The sequence below is a fragment of the Canis lupus genome, chromosome 20 (genome assembly GCF_011100685.1).
Source record: "Canis lupus familiaris isolate Mischka breed German Shepherd chromosome 20, alternate assembly UU_Cfam_GSD_1.0, whole genome shotgun sequence".
In the NCBI taxonomy this organism is placed as follows: domain Eukaryota; kingdom Metazoa; phylum Chordata; class Mammalia; order Carnivora; family Canidae; genus Canis; species Canis lupus.
In genome coordinates, this window is record NC_049241.1 from 40,729,687 (window position 1) to 40,747,207 (window position 17,521).

Sequence of the window (17,521 nt, forward strand, 5' to 3'; positions counted from 1 at the left end):
GGAAATTTTTTTTTTTTTTTTTAATTTATGATAGTCACAGAGAGAGAAAGGGAGAGAGGCAGAGACATAGGCAGAGGGAGAGGCAGGCTCCATGCACCAGGAGCCTGATGTGGGATTCGATCCCGGGTCTCCAGGATTGCGCCCTGGGCCAAAGGCAGGCGCCAAACCGCTGCGCCACCCAGGGATCCCAGTAGTGGGAAATTGAGATTGCTATAAAAGTTGTGCAGAGAAGATGGCCCAAGAAGGAAGCCTGGGGCTTTTCAACAAGAAGGGCTGCAGTGAGAGTACCAGTGAAACCAGAAAGGTAGGAGGAGAAATGAACAACGTTTTGGCCAAGCCACTGGAAAGAGGCTAGTCAACTATGTCAGGTGTATAGGAGGTCAGATAGAATGAGGAAGGGGCAGAGGGTGATGATGGTGACCTGCCAGCCTCTTGGTGAGTGAATAACGTGGCCCACCTGCATCAGTTTTGAGTTCCACTCAGGAAAAAGCTTTATTACCCCTTGTATGGATCTACATTCTGTACCAAACTGTCTGGGTCATTAAGATGATTTATTTCTGTATTTGCTAACCTTAGAGCTTAGAAACATATGTTTATTTTGTATCTTTTATGAAGTTAAAGTCTCATTATGAAAAAAAAGTTACCATCTTTTTCATGTTACCTAATTTTTTAAAAAGATTTTATTTGTTCATGAGAGAGAGAGAGAGAGAGAGAGAGAGAGAAAGAGGCAGAGATACAAACACAGGCAGAGGGAGAAGCAGGCTCCATGCAGGAAGCCCGTTGTGGGACTCGATCCCGAGTCTGCAGGATCACGCCCTGGGCTGAAGGTGGCATTAAACAGCCTGAGCCACCCAGGCTGCCCCATGTTATCTAATTTCTATAGGTGGTCAGCATTGATACTTTTTAGACCTCTCCTCACCCCACTAGATGGGAAAGGCAAATCAATTTCAGATTAAAGAATTTATCTGAATTGGATGTGTTGTTTTGATTTAGAAATTTCTGAAGAATGTACAGTTTTCATAGGCCACACAATGAAGAAAATAAAGATAACCCAACTTTTCCTGTTTTAGACTCTGCTGCCTTTGGGGTTGGCGTCTTTTAGTTTAGATCATTAAATGTGTTATAGTTTCACTCCCTAGAAGTAAGATGAAATCAAGCACAAAAGTAAAAAAAAAAAAAAAAGAAAGAAAGAAAAAGAAAAAGTTATAAACTAATACTTTTTGAAAAAAAAAACTAATACTTTTTTGTTTTTTTTTTAATTTTTTTTATTTATTTATGATAGTCACACAGAGAGAGAGAGAGAGAGAGAGAGAGAGAGGCAGAGACACAGGAGGAGGGAGAAGCAGGCTCCATGCACCGGGAGCCGGACGTGGGATTCGATCCCGGGTCTCCAGGATCGCGTCCTGGGCTAAAGGCAGGCGCCAAACCGCTGCGCCACCCAGGGATCCCCAACTAATACTTTTTGAAAAGCTGATCCCATGTAAATATTTTCTTTTAAATGAAAAAGAAATGAAACTTCTTGTTGATACAATTTCTCAAGAAAAAAAAAGGTTAAATAGATAATGTCTGTAAAAAGAGCACATCTACAGCCTTATCTGACTCAATTTTTGGTGCCACTAGTCTCAGAATTTTTTTATTCTCCATATTGGTGATATCCAGGCCAAAATTTTGGATGTCCTTTTTCCTCATTTCATTTTTTTTATTTAGTCGGCAGTTAGGTTTAGTATCAACCCAAGTGGATTTTTAGTGTTGAGGAAGGATATTTGTTGATATTATATAGAAATTCCACTTAAAAAGGACTATTTAATTAGGCAGAAGAAATTGAAGAAGATTAATGAAAGAACTATATGGTGCTTTTTCTGCTTTCACATAATCTTCAACTGATCAATATTATATGACAAAGAACCTTTTATCTAATTAGACCTTCATTAGATTTTTTTAAATTTCCAAGGCTGTTTCCTAAACTGTTTATCTTAATTACAAGTATTTTGGTATGGTTTGAGTGGGAGATATAATGCAGACGTAGATCACTATCATACAAAGATTGGTAATGTAGAATCAGATCTGATTCTGTTGGGCTTCAGGTTTACAGATATGTCTTAAAGGCTGTCTTTGCAGTTTTGCTCTGGAGTTTTAAATAGCATGCACATTAATACTAGTGATTGAGGAATGGAAAGAAATGATAGCAGAACCGATTGACAATTGAACAACTACTGTTTTTTATTATGGTGAGTTATGTTTACTTGCTGGGTGGTGGGTTTTGTTACATCTTCACATCCTATTGGGTATGTGATACATTTTTCAAGGCAAAAGAATATGTCCAGGAAAAGTCTTTACCTAACAGGTGGTAATGATTATGCCTATGCAGATGTCTTCACTGATAGATAAACAAAAATTGTAAGTTATTCTTTATGATTAAAGATATTTTCTGCTTGTTAACAGATGATCTTTTTTTTTAATATTTTATTTATTCATGAGAGACATGAAGAGGCAGAGACACAGGCAGGGGGAGAAGCAGGCTTCATGCAGGGAGCCCTTGATCCTGGGACCCCAGGATCACACTCTGGGCCAAAGGCAGGTGCTAAACCGCTGAGTCACCCAGGGATCCCCAACAGATGATCGTTTTTTCAAAAGATCTAAGACCAGCAAGAGAACAATGATTGTGAAGTCCAGACTGGTTTTTACTGATTGTGGACTTGAGAATTGTTTTCAACATCAGAACTCAGAGAGGCAGAGATGATTTTTTAAAGATGATAGTGATAGCTCTTGAAAAATAAGGATTTTTGGTAGTAATAAAACAATTTACATTAGTCATTAGGAATCAAATCAAAGCCGTGGGCAGCCCAGGTGGCTCAGCGGTTTAGCACTGCCTTCAGCCCAGGGCATGATCCTGGAGGCCTAGGATCAAGTCCCACATCAGGCTCCCTGCATGGAGCCTGCTTCTCCCTCTGCCTGTGTCTCTGCCTCTCTCTCTCTGCATCTCTCTGTGTCTCTCATGAATAAATAAATGAAATCTTAAAAAAAAAAAAAAGGAATCAAATAAAGGCTGTGATAAGCTCCCCCTTGTTACTCTAATCAGGTGCCTCAGTGGCTTAGTAAGTTAAGTGTCCAGCTCTGGGTTTCAGCTCAGGTCATGATCTCAGGTTTGTGGGATCAAGCCTCATGTTGGGCCCTGGCTCAGCACAGAGTCTGCTTGTCCTCTCCCTGCTTGTGTGCGTGCTCTCTCTCTTTCAAAAATAAATAAATCTTAAAAAGAAGATGTAATAACAAGTGTTGGTTAGGGTGTGGAAAAATTGGAACCCTCATGAACTGATGGGAATGTAAAATGGTGCAGCAGCTTTGGAAAGCAGTCTGGCAGTTTCTCAAAAGGTTAAACATAGAATTACCATATGACCCAGCAGTTCTACTGTTACATATATACCTAAGAAAAATGAAAACAAATATCCACATAAAACGTTCATAGCAGCTATTATTCCTAATAGCCCCAAAGTGAAAAGAAAACCAAATGTCTGTCACCTGATGAATGAATAAACAAACTGTGTATATCCAGGCAATGGAATATTTTTTTGTCAACAAAAAAATGAAGTACTGATACATGCTACATATTGCATTCTGTTTATTTGAAATGTCCAGAATAGGCAAATCTATGGAGACAGAAAATAAATTAGTGGTTGTCTAGGGCTAAGGGCATTAGGGAAAATGGGGAGTGAATGCTGATGGGTTTGAGATTTCTATTTCAAGTAGTGAAAATACTCTAAAATTGATTGTAGTGATAGAGGCATAATTCTGTGAATATACTAAAAGCCATTGATTGAATTGAATACTTTTTTTTTTAAGATTTTATTTATTTATTTGAGAGAGAGAGAGCACAAGCAGAGGGGGAGAGGGAGAAACAGACTTCCTGCTGAGCAGGTAGCCCAACGTGGGGCTTAATCTCAGGACCCTGAGATCATGACCTGAGCTGAAGGCAGACACTCAACCCACTGAGCCACCCAGGTGCCCCTGGAATTCCTTTTTTTAAAAAAATTAATTTAAATATTTGCTTATTTAAGAGAGAAAGAGAGCAGGGGGAAGGGTGGAGGGAGAGGGAGACAAGCAGACTCCCGGCTGAGCAGGGAGCCAACACAAGGCTCGACCCCAGGATCATGACTTGAGCCGAAATCAAGAGTCAGATGTTTAACCAACTACACCACCCAGGCCCCCAACCTAAACAAATTTTAAAAATACACATATAGGGGTGCCTGAGTGGTGCAGTCATTTAAGCCTCCAACTCTTGATTGATTGATTGATTGATTGATTGATTGATTGATTGATTTATGAGAGAAACAGAGAGGCAAATACATAGGCAGAGGGAGAAGCAGGGTCCCTGTGGGGAGCCTGATGTGGGACTTGAACCCAGGACCCTGGGGATCATGGGATCATGACCTGAGCCACTGACTAACCCAGGTGCCGCTGACTCTTGATTTCTTTTTCTTTTTTTTAATTTTTTAAAATTTTTATTTATTTATGATAGTCACACAGAGAGAGAGAGAGAGAGAGAGAGAGAGACGCAGAGACACAGGCAGAGGGAGAAGCAGGCTCCATGCACCGGGAGCCCGACGTGGGATTTGATCCCGGGTCTCCAGGATCGTGCCCTGGGCCAAAGGCAGGCGCCAAACCGCTGCGCCACCCAGGGATCCCTGACTCTTGATTTCAATTCAGGTCATGTTTTCAGGGTCCTGGGATCAAGCCCCATGTCAGGCTCAGTGCGGAGTCTGCTTAAGACTCTTTCCCTCTCACTCTGCCTGTCCCCCACCCCCCCTGCTCTATCTCTATCAAATAAACAAATAAAATCTTTAAAAAATTTTAAGAGCTAAAAAAATACATGTACAGATAAACTATACAACATAAGTTTTATGTGAATTGAGCATGTAAATATACATATACTTTAATGAAATCACAGAAATTTAAAAATTGGGGAAAAAAGACTATGGATGCATGTAGTTTACTTTGAATTGGTTATATAAAAATATGATTTGACAACAATAAAAATGAAATTTGTTTGTTTATTTTATTTTTTAAAGATTTTATTTATTTATTAATGAGAAACACAGAGAGGCAGAGGGAGAAGTGGACTCCATGCAGGGAGCCCGACGCGGGACTCAATCCCAGGACTTCAGGATCATGCCCTGGGCCAAAGGCAGATGCTCAACCCCTGAGCCACCCAGGCGTCCCGAAATTTGTTTTTTTAAAGATTTTATTTATTTATTTGAGAGAAAGAAGGAGAACACAAACATGGAGGAGGGGCAGAAGACAAGGGAGAAGCAGATCCTCTGCTGAGCAGGGAGCCCAATGTGGGGCTCCATCCCAGGACCCTGGGATCATGACCTGAGCCTAAGGCAGACGCTTAACCGGCTGAGCCACCCGGTGCCATTTAGGTGCCCTAAAATGAAATTAACAAAAAATGAAAGTTTGGGGCACCTGGGTGTCTCAGTTGGTTAAGCATCTAACTCCAGCTCAGGACACGATCTCAGGATCCTATGATTCAGCCCTTTGTGGGGCTCCTTGCTCAGCAGAGTCTGCTTGTATCTCTCCCTCTCGCTCTGCCCCTCCCCCTGCTTGTGTGCTCTCTCTCAAATAAGTAAAATCTTTTAAAAAAATGAAAGTTTATCATGTTTAACTTGAGGCCCTACATTTATTGATTTTTAAAATATTCACTAGAGAAGCGCATTTGATTGTCCAGTTCTTTTTTTTTTTAATTTTTTTAAATTTATTTATCTAAAAAAAAAAAAAATTATTTATCTAGGATACAGAGAGAGAGAGAAGCAGAGATACAGGCAGAGGGAGAGGGAGAAGCAAGCTCCATGCACCGGAAGCCCGACGTGGGACTCGATCCCAGGTCTCCAGGATCTCACCCTGGGCCAAAGGCAGGCGCTAAACCACTGCGCCACCCAGGCACCCCTGATTGTCCAGTTCTTTATCTCATCTCAGCTCAGGTCTTGATCTCAGGGTCAAGTAAGTTCAGGCCCCACCCCACCCCGCCCTGTGCTGGGTATGGAGCCTACTTAAAAAGTAAATAAATAGGGGTTCCTGAGTGGCTCAGTTAGTTAAGCCTCCAGATCTTGATTTTGGTTCAGGTCATGATCTCAGGGTCCTGAGATAGAGCTGCATGTCAGGCTCCCACTCCCCCTCTGTCCCTCTCCCTGCTCACGCACAAGTGTGCTTTCTCTTTGTCTCTCTCTCTCTTTCTCTCTCAAATAAATAAATAAATAAAAATATTCATTAGAAAAATGTCAACTCTGTTAAAAAGTTGGAAGAACCGGTAAACTCCAGTTGTTAATATTTTGCCATGCTTCACTTCTTTTATCTCTCTCTTCCTGTTTATATACACATGCACATGCACACACACATTGTAGTGTCAATTTTTGCTTTACATATATTTAATTTTTCTTAATTGTAGACAGATACACATAACATAAAATTTACCATTTTAAAGTTGTAGTTTATTGCCATTGAGTACATTCATAACAATCACCATTGCCTATCTCTGGACATCTTTGCATATTGCAAAACTGAAACTCTGTACCCATTAAACAATATCTCCTCCTCCCTTCCCCCAACCCCTAGCAACCACTGTTTTGCTCTCTATTTCTATGAATTTGACTATTCTAGGTACTTAATATAAGTGGAATCACTTATGTAGCTGACCTCATTTAGCATAATGTTTTCAAGATTCATTCATCTAAACTTGTAACAAGTTTCACAATTTCCTTCATTTTAAAAACTGAATAATATCCCATTGTATGTATACCATATTTTTTTTATTAGTGGGTACTTGGGTTGCTTCTACCTTTTGGCTATATATGTGGGTATACTGTAATATCTCTTTGAGATCCTGCTTTCAGTTCTTTTGGGACATATACCCAGAAGTGGAATTGCTGGATATGATAATTCATTTTTAATCTTTTGAGGAGCTGCCATACTATTTTACACAGCAGCTGCATGATTTTATATTTTGACCAACAGTGCAAAAGGATTCCATTCCTTCATATCCTTACCAACCTTTATTATATATTCTTGTTTTTTAATCTTTGGGTTTTTTTTAAGATTTTATTTATTTGTTTGAGAGAGAGAGAGCAGGGGAGAGGGGCAGAGGGAGAAGGAGAAGCAGACTGAGCAGAGAGACCCATAAAGGCCCCTATTCCAGGACCCTGAGTTGACCTGAACTGAAGGGAGACATTTAACCAACTGAGCCACCCAGGCACCCCGGATTACTTTTATTTATTTTTTTCTTTCCTAATTGTTCTGGCCAAAACTTTCAGTAATATATTCAGTAGAAGCAGCAAAACAGACATTTTGCCTTGTTTCTGATCTTAAGGAGAAAGCTTACAATCTTTTACCATTGAGTTGGTGTTAGCTGTGGGTTTTTCATATGTGCCTTTTTCATGCTGACAAAATTCCCTTATAATTCCCATTTTATCATGAAAGAATGTGTTGTCAAATGCTTTTTGTGCATCAGTGAGATGATGATGTAGTCCCCCCCCAACTTTGTTCTATTAATGTGGTGTATATTGCTTGATACTCTTATTTTGAACCACCCTGGGATTCCTGGGATAAATCCCACTTGGTCATGGTGTATAATCACTTTAATATGTTGCCGGGTTTGGGGGCATCTGGGTGGTTCAGTCATTTAAGCATCTGCCTTCAGCTTAGGTCATAATCTCAGGGTCCTGGGATTGTGTTCTGCATCGGGCTCCCTGCTCAGTGGGAGTCTGCTTATCCCTCTCCCTCTGCCCTTCCCTGCATCATGCTCTTGCTCTTGCTCTCTCTCAAATAAATAAAAATAAAATCTTTAGGGATGCCTGGGTGGCTCAGCAGTTGAGCATCTGCCTTCCACTCAGAGCATGATCCCGGAGTCCCAGGATCAAGTCCTGCGTTGGGCTCTTGCATGGAGCCTGCTTCTCCCCTCTGCCTATGTCTCTCCCTCTCTCTCTCTCTGTCTCTCTCTGTCATAAATAAATAAATAAAATCTTTTTAAAAAATAAAATCTTTACAATAAGTATATTGCTAGGTTTTGTGTACTAGTATTTTTTGGAGGATTTTTGTGTCTATATTCATAATGAATATTTTCATGTTTCATCTAGGTTATCCAATTTGTTGAAATACTGTTTTTCATAATATCTCTTATAATCTGTTTTATTTCTGTGTATTCCATTGTAATGTCCCTACTTTAATTTTAGTAATTTGAATTTTCTTTTTTCTGGGCAGCCTGGGTGGCTCAGCGGTTTAGTGCTGCCTTTGGCCCATGGCCTGGTCCAGGAGACCCAGGATCGAGTCCTGTGTCGGGCTCCCTGCATGGAGCCTGCTTCTCTCTCTGCCTCTCTCTCTCTCTCTCTCTCTCTTTCTCTTTCTGTGTCTCTCATGAATAAATAAATAAAATCTTAAAAAAAAAAAAGAATTTTCTTTTTTTCTTTGTCAGTCTAGCTAACAGTTTACTGATTTTGTTGATCTTTTCAAAGAATCAACTTTTAGTTTCACTGATTTTTTTTTCAGTGCTCTATTTTGTACTTTCTCTCCCCTCTGAATTTCTTTATTTTTGCTGCTTCAGGATTTAGTTTGCCCTTTTTCCCCTACTTCCTTAAGGTGTGTAATTAACTTATTATTTTGAGGCTTTTCTTCTTTTTAAACGTAGGCATTTGTAAGCTGTAAATTTCCCTCTTGCACTACTTTCAGTATATCCCATAAGTTTTGGCATATTGTGTTTTTGTTTTCATTCATCTCAAGCTATTTTCTCATTTTCCTTTTGATTTGCGTCTATACATTTAAATCATTATTATTGTAATAAATTGTTGGTAGTGATGTTTTACAGTGATTTTTCAAGCACTTTTAGATTTTATGTACCCAGACAGGGTGCTTTGCATCATAGTTTTTAAAATTTCAATGTGTTACTCTTTTCCTAGAAGTTCCAAATTTTTTTTTTTTTTTTTTGGGTTTTAATTTTTTTTTTTTTTTATTGGTGTTCAATTTACTAACATACAGAATAACACCCAGTGCCCGTCACCCATTCACTCCCACCCCCCGCCCTCCTCCCCTTCTACCACCCCTAGTTCGTTTCCCAGAGTTAGCAGTCTTTACGTTCTGTCTCCCTTTCTGATATTTCCCACACATTTCTTCTCCCTTCCCTTATTTTCCCTTTCACTATTATTTATATTCCCCAAATGAATGAGAACATATAATGTTTGTCCTTCTCCGACTGACTTACTTCACTCAGCATAATACCCTCCAGTTCCATCCACGTTGAAGCAAATGGTGGGTATTTGTCATTTCTAATAGCTGAGTAATATTCCATTGTATACATAAACCACATCTTCTTTATCCATTCATCTTTCGTTGGACACCGAGGCTCCTTCCACAGTTTGGCTATAGTGGCCATTGCTGCTAGAAACATCGGGGTGCAGGTGTCCCGGCGTTTCATTGCATTTGTATCTTTGGGGTAAATCCCCAACAGTGCAATTGCTGGGTCGTAGGGCAGGTCTATTTTTAACTGTTTGAGGAACCTCCACACAGTTTTCCAGAGTGGCTGCACCAGTTCACATTCCCACCAACAGTGCAGGAGGGTTCCCTTTTCTCCGCATCCTCTCCAACATTTGTTGTTTCCTGCCTTGTTAATTTTCCCCATTCTCACTGGTGTGAGGTGGTATCTCATTGTAGTTTTGATTTGTATTTCCCTGATGGCAAGTTCCAAATTTTTTTCAAGTTCCCCTGTTTTATTTTGTTTTGGTTGTATCTTATTCCTTTATTTATACTTTAGATTTCTGTTTTTTATGTCTTTGTTTTAAGCATTCTATTCTTCTGATGCCTGGGTGGCTCAGCAGTTGAGTGTCTGCCTTTGGCTCAGGGCGTGATCCCAGAGTCCTGGTATAGAGTCCCACATTGGGCTCTCTGTGGGGAGCCTGCTTCTCCCTCTGCCTATGTCTCTGCCTCTCTCTGTGTCTCTTATGAATAAATAAATAAAATCTTTAAAAAAAATTCTGTTCTCATTTTATAATAGTTCTATAATCTTGGTATCTAACCCTTTGTTTGAAATATCCTCTGATTGTACCCATGCTAAATTGTTTCATTGTATGTTTTATAATTTTAGGTTGTATACTAATGTTTAGTGGGGTTTTAATTATGGAAATCCCATGAGGCCTCTGTTGTGGGTTTAATTTGGTACACATTTCATCTGTCTGCCTGAGTGACAGGAACATGTGTTTTAAGTGATCAGAGGAAACCCTCCCCACACCCCTCAAGCTAGAATGCAAACTTCATGAAACTAGGAGTCTTTGTTTTATTTACTGGTGTATAACAAATTGTCTACTACAGTGCATACCATGCACTAGGTACCCTATCTATATCTGTTGAACTGAATTTATCATCTTTGCTGGTGGGTAGATTAATTTTGACAGATCCACAGTTTTATTGAGGAAGTAGTAAGAGGAACTGTTGTAGGTACTTCCTATCAATAATGGCTGGGGTTTTTCTTTTGTATTCTTGCCTATTTGTTCCTAACATTTTACCCGATGCTATACAAAACGATAATTCTAGTCCTCTTATGGTGAATGAGCATTTGTCTCCTTCCTGGGTCTATTTTTGTTTCAGAGGCCTCACATTAGTTGAATTTGGCTCTCTGGGCCATCTTCAATTTGTTTTTCACTAATCAAGTTTCTTTTTATAGAAGGTGAGAAGGCATGTTTTACATAAATTTTTAAATAAAAATAATCAAATTAAGCTCTGAAGGTTAAAAAAAACAACCTTGGAGTGTCTCGTTGGTTCAGTCAGTGGAGCATGTGACTCTTGATCTTGGGGTCATGAGCTTGAAACCCACATTGGGTGGAGTCTACTTAAAAAATAAATAAAAGGGATCCCTGGGTGGCGCAGCGGTTTGGCGCCTGCCTTTGGCCCAGGGCGCGATCCTGGAGACCCGGGATCGAGTCCCGCATCGGGCTCCCGGTGCATGGAGCCTGCTTCTCCCTCTGCTTGTGTCTCTGCCTCTCTCTCTCTGTGACTATCATGAATAAATAAATAAAATCTTAAAAAAAAAATAAAAAATAAAATAAATAAATAAATAAAATAAAAATAAATAAATAAAATCTTTTAAAAAAATATTGTATTCAAATGACATAGTTGTAGTGAGAATTTAGATAACATTAAACATAACAAATGACAGGTGAAAAGTAGAAGAAGAGATTAGCAAAGATAAAACTTATGTGGTTTTTTTAACCTAAAACAAGTGGTACATTTTTCTGATTAATATACTAACTGTGGGCATATTGAGGAAGAATATAACTTAATGGTTAATTTCTTTTTCATTTTAGTGTAATACTTAGTTATTTTTTTAAGATTTTATTTATTCATGAGACACACAGAGAGAGAGAGAGAGAGAGAGAGAGAGAGGCAGAGACACAGGCAGAGGGAGAAGCAGGTTCCATGAGGGGCCCCAACATGGGACTTGATCCCAGCTCTCCAGGATCACACCCTGGGCTGAAGGCGGCGCTAAACTACTGAGCCACCTGGGCTGCCCATTCAGTTATTTTAAAATGAAATTTAGATGTTGTCCAGCAGATCTTGGGATTATTTTTTAAGAATATTAAAGAAGAAAATTAACTATTTAATATCATAACAGTACCAATAAATTTAGAGTTCTTATTTATTTGATATGACACAAGTTAGATGGAACATGGATGTAAACAGAAATGGAATTGCCACCCTGAGTACATTGAAGTTATAAAGAGCTTGTTTTCAAAGACGTAAGTTCTTCCTTTATTGCCTTTTGTGATCATGTTCAACAGTGGTTCAACCTGTGGTTGATTACAGAAGAGTATGAATTGACCTAACATTTGGTAATAAGGTGCTTTTAGTTCTATGGTTAAAAATTAGGTCATGTGACATGATGACAAACTAAATGTTCCTTCTTTGTTTTGCAGTTCCAATTCCTAGCAGATTTGATCGGCGAGTATCAGGTATGTATTCTCTTTCATAGCATATTGCTAAAATGCTGTTCTAAGATGGGATTATTTTAAATAAAAATAAACAACTTTTAAATAAAAAGGTAATTTAGCATTATACATAGAACATTATAAAAATTATCTGTAATTCCTTCATTCTGTTTCATTTTGATTTCTGAGACTACATTTGTCTCATTTATGCCATTAATATTTTCCATGTTCATATGTATGACTTCTAAAAACTACTTTTTTTCCTTCAATGCTTCCATACACTATGCCATGTTCATCACAGCAAGTGTACTCCTTAATCCTTGTCACCTATTTAGCCCATCCCCCCCACCTCCCCTTCAGTAATCATCACTATGTTCTCTATAATTAAGAGTCTGTTTGTTGGTTTGCCTCTCTCCCTTTTTCCCCACTTTGTTCGTTTGTTTTGTTTCTTAAATTCCATATATGAGTGAAATCGTGTGGTATTTGTCTTTCTCTGACTGACTTATTTTGCTTTGCATTATACTCTTCTAGCTCCATGCATGTCATTGCAACTGTTAAGATTTCATTCTTTTTATGGTTGAGTAATATTCCATTTTATACATGCACATGTGCTCACACACTCACACATTTCTTTATTCATCAGTCGATGGACACTTGGGCTATTTCCATGATTTGGCTATTGTAGATAATACTGTTATAAATATTAGAGTGTACATCTCCTTTTGTATTAGTACTCTTGTATTCTTTGGGTAAATACCTAGTAGTGTGATTGCTGGATGATAGGGTCATTCTATTTTTAGCTTTTTGAGAAACCTCCATAGTGTTTTCCAGAGTGTTGTACCAGTTTGCATTCTCACTAACAGTGCAAAAGGTTTCCCCTTTCTCCACATCCTTGCCAACACCTGTTGTTTCTTATGTTGTTGATTTTAGCCATTCTGACAGGTATGAGGTGGTATCTCATTATAGTTTTGATTTGCATTTCCTTGGTGATAAGTAATGTTGAGCACCTTTTCATGTGTCTGTTAGCCATCTAAATGTCTTCTTTGGAAAATGTCTGTTTTTAAAAATACATATTATTTCTGGTATTCTAAATTTGCTGTATTCATTTCTTGCATACACTGTTGAGCCACTAAGATTATTTCCTCAATTATAGTGTTGGGTAGCATTCTCTGGTCAGAAACTGATCATTGCCTGGGTTTTTTCTGTGTATTGCTTTCTAGAGGCAGTCTACAGAATAGGCTGCATGCAGAGAGAAAGACACCCTACAAAGGCTTCTCTTTCACCACCATCTCACTAACATAGATGGTGCCTACTACTTTATTTTTTTTAATAATAAATTTATTTTTTATTGGTGCTCAATTTGCCAACATACAGAATAACACCCAGTGCTCATCCCGTCAAGTGCCCCCATCAGTGCCCGCCAACCAGTCACCCCCACCCCCCGCCCTCCTCCCCTTCCACCACCCCTAGTTCGTTTCCCAGAGTTAGGATCTTCCATGTTCTGTCTCCCTTTCAGATATTTCCTACCCATTTCTTCTCCTTTCCCCTCTATTCCCTTTCACTATTATTTATATTCCCCAAATGAATGAGACCATATAATGTTTGTCCTTCTCCGATTGACTTATTTCACTCAGCATAATACCCTCCAGTTGCATCCACGTCGAAGCAAATGGTGGGTATTTGTCATTTCTAATGGCTGAGGAATATTCCATTGTATACATAAACCACATCTTCTTTATCCATTCATCTTTCGATGGACACCGAGGCTCCTTCCACAGTTTGGCTATTGTGGACATTGCTGCTATAAACATCGGGGTGCAGGTGTCCCGGCGTTTCATTGCATCTGTATCTTTGGGGTAAATCTCCAGCAGTGCAATTGCTGGGTCGTAGGGCAGATCTACTTTTAACTCTTTGAGGAACCTCCACACAGTTTTCCAGAGTGGCTGCACCAGTTCACATTCCCACCAACAGTGCAAGAGGATTCCCTTTTTTCCGCATCCTCTCCAACATTTGTGGTTTCCTGCCTTGCTAATTTTCCCCATTCTCACTGCTGTAAGGTGGTATCTCATTGTGGTTTTGATTTGTATTTCCTACTTTAATTTAGATATAAAATAGTACTTTAGGGCAGCCCCAGTGGGCTCAGCGGTTTGGCGTCACCTTCAGTCCAGGGCATGATCCTGGAGACCTGGGATCAAGTCCCACTTCTGGCTCCCCGCGTGGAGTCTGCTTCTCCCTCTGCCTGTGTCTTTGCCTCTCTCTCTCTGTGTCTCTCATGAATAAATAAAATCTTAAAAATAATAAAATAATAAAAAAAAATAATAAAAAATAATAATAAAATAAAATAGTACTTCAGATTGTTCTATTTGGCACTCCTTTGATTATTAACAAAAATGAATGTTTTCCAAATATGAGAAATCAATTTTTATTTTTTTATACAGTACTAGTTTGGTGATATTTTTCTCTTTGATCTATTATGATCCAGATTAGTTTTTTATAAGTTTAAGTAAATTTCTATCATGATTTTTGAACTTTTGAAATTTTAAAAAAATATTTTATTTCTTTATTTTAGAGAGAGAGAAAACATGAGTGAGGGAGGACAGAGGGGAAGGGCGAAGGGAAAGAATGCTGAGGAGACTCTGTACTGAGTGTGGAGCCAAATGCAGGGCTTGATCTCAACCACTCTGAGATCATGACCTGAGCTGAAACCAAGAGCCAGATGGTTAACTAATTGAGCCACCCAGGTGCCCAACCTTTTGAAATTTTTAATGCAAAATTTTCCTGCTTGGTATGCTACTTGTTTTAATTTTGCTATTTTTTTATTGACTCAAAAACTTTGGGATCCCTGGGTGGCGCAGTGGTTTGGCGCCTGCCTTTGGCCCAGGGCACAATCCTGGAGACCCGGGATCAAATCCCACATCGGGCTCCTGGTGCATGGAGCCTGCTTCTCTCTCTGCCTGTGTCTCTGCCTCTCTCTCTCTCTCTCTCTCTGTGTGACTATCATGAATAAATAAATTAAAAAAAAAAAAAAACTTTAGTACGTGACTGATTCCATGAACACTGCCTGCCTGGCACATAGCAAACACTAAGTATTTATTGAATATATATAGAATATATATATCTTCATTTTTAAAAAATAATTCCTCTTTTTTTTTTTCCCATGCTGTAGAATCTTTAAGTATAAAGACTTTCAATCACATCACCTAGGGACCATTTTACCCACTGTTCTGTTTGATTGCCAGTCTCTTGTCTCTTTCCTTAGCAATAGTAAGGCAGATACCCTTTGTGCGGGGAAGAGAAATCCATGGTTTGCTGCCTTTGCCAATAACAAAAATGTTGGAGAGTTGGGTGATGAAGCTGTTGCCATTGGCATCTTTCACGTGAACTACATCAAAAGAACCAGGGTGTCTCTCTCCTTTGGTGATCACACCAATTCTTCCCAGGTTGGTGCCTCCATTCACCATACACAGATTATCAGTATCAAACTTGATGAAATCAGTAATCTTTCCAGTCTCCAAATCAATCTGAATGGTGTCATTCACCTTGATGAGGGGATCAGGATAGCGGATGGTGCGAGCATCATGAGTCACCAGATGAGGGATTCCTTTTGTTCCCACAAAGATCTTTCTCACTTCGTGCAACTTATACTTGGCCTCCTCAGGTGTAATCCGATGAACAGCAAAACGACCCTTGGTGTCATAGATTAGACGGAAATTCTCCCCAGTTTTGTCAATGCTGATGACATCCATAAAACCAGCAGGGCAGGTGATATCAGTTCAGACTTGCCATCAATCTTAATAAAACGCTGCATACAGATCTTCTTCACTGCATCTCCTGTTAGGGCATACTTAAGTCTGTTCCTTAGGAAAATGATGAGAGGAAGACATTCTCTCAACTTATGGGGGCCAGTAGATGGGCGAGGGGCAAACACACTGGTCAGTTTATCCAGCATCCAGTGCTTTGGAGCTGCTACATGCTTCAGGTGCTTCTTGGGACCACAAGCCATGGCTGCACTAGGCACGAAAAGAGCTAAATAATTGCTCTTAAGCTGAGAAGGTTCCCCTCCCCTTTTATAGACCTAATAAATATATTTTCTGGAAGTTTCCTTATAATTAAAATGTTTGACTTTTGGATACATCCAGAGTTTATTTGATTGTATAGTGGGGATGTTAATGTGTTTCAAACCTGCTGTGTGTGAGCTGTATGTATCACATCATTCTTTGATATCCCCTCATTCTGGGAATCCTTGATTTTAAATTGTCATATAAACTAATATGTAGTGAGACTAGGAATCCCTTTTCTATCCCTTTGTCCTTTTCTTTGAGAAAATCTGCTCATTTATGTTTCAGAAAGCCTTTAGTAAGGTTGTACACCAAAGTATGTTGAAAGGAGATTGAAAAAACTATGTTCTTATGTGTAGTGAGACATTATGGAGAAGAAATTAAGTATGGATTAAGGTTGGTATGAGATCCATGAGCTATTACCTTCCATTTTGTTCATTCTTGGCCTTCTTTTCTTTTCTTTTCTTTTCTTTTCTTTTCTTTTCTTTTCTTTTCTTTTCTTTTCTTTTCTTTTCTTCTTTTCTTTTCTTCTTTTCTTTTCTTTTCTTTTCTTTTCTTTTCTTTTCTTTTCTTTTCTTTTCTTTTCTTTTCTTTTCCTTTCCTTTCCTTTCCTTTCAGTCATCAGAGAGAGGCAGAGACATAGGCAGAGGGAGAAGCTTTTCACAGGGAGCCCAATGTAGTACTCGATCCTCAGACCCAGGATCACACCCTGAGCTGAAGGCAGGTAGTCAACCCCTGAGCTACCCAGACATCCCTACTTTCTTTTCCCCAAATGATTAGTAATGTCTCTTGACCTCTGTAGGACAGATCTGGGAGATGGAGAGTACAGTGATATCTCATCCAGAGGTCCTGGATGGTGTTCATGAATTGCTGCTTGAGCTGTCAGTGTTCAGGCCTGAACTCTGTGGAGAACTCAAACAATAATCCCTCCTCCTTAGATTTTGCAATCCTTTTTTTTTTTTTTTTTAGATTTTATTTATTCATGAGAGAGAGAGAGACAGAAAGACAGAGACATAGAGACATAGGCAGAGGGAGAAGCAGGCCCCATGCAGGAAGCCCGATGTGGGACTCGATTCGGGAATTCCGGGATCATGCCCTAAGCCAAAGGCAGATGCTCAACTGCTGAGCCACCCAGGCATCCCAGATTTTGCAATCTTATTGAAGGTTTAAAACTTCTCAATATTATTCAAATGCTAAGTTAAAAGATTCTTAAAAGAATCCAAAATGAGGGGGATCCCTGGGTGGCTCAGCGTTTTAGCACCTGCCTTTGGCCCAGGGCGCGATCCTGGAGTCCCGGAATCGAGTCCCATGTCGGGCTCCCTGCATGGAGCCTGCTTCTCCCTCTGCCTGTGTCTCTGCCTCTCTCTCTCTCTTTCTCTCTCTCTATGTCTATGTCTATCATGAATGATTAAATAAATAATAAATAAATAAATAAATCTTTAAAAAAAAAAAAAAAAGAATCCAAAATGATTATGCAGGAGAGAAAATAGCCTGTAGGAATAGCTA

At 39.3% G+C, this 17,521-nt stretch overlaps 1 protein-coding gene and 1 pseudogene across 2 annotated transcripts in view; one reads left to right on the forward strand and one right to left on the reverse strand.

Moving 5' to 3' along the window:
- The window catches only part of PRKAR2A (protein kinase cAMP-dependent type II regulatory subunit alpha), a 111,577-nt gene that overhangs the window by 44,286 nt on the left and 49,770 nt on the right, over nucleotides 1-17,521 (forward strand). For both annotated transcript variants that reach the window (XM_038566512.1, XM_038566513.1), the window contains exon 2: nucleotides 11,946-11,981. In XM_038566512.1, the coding sequence (XP_038422440.1) occupies nucleotides 11,946-11,981 (36 nt within the window). The remainder of the gene's footprint in view (nucleotides 1-11,945; nucleotides 11,982-17,521) is intronic.
- Nucleotides 15,170-15,978, reverse strand: LOC100685286 (annotated as a pseudogene).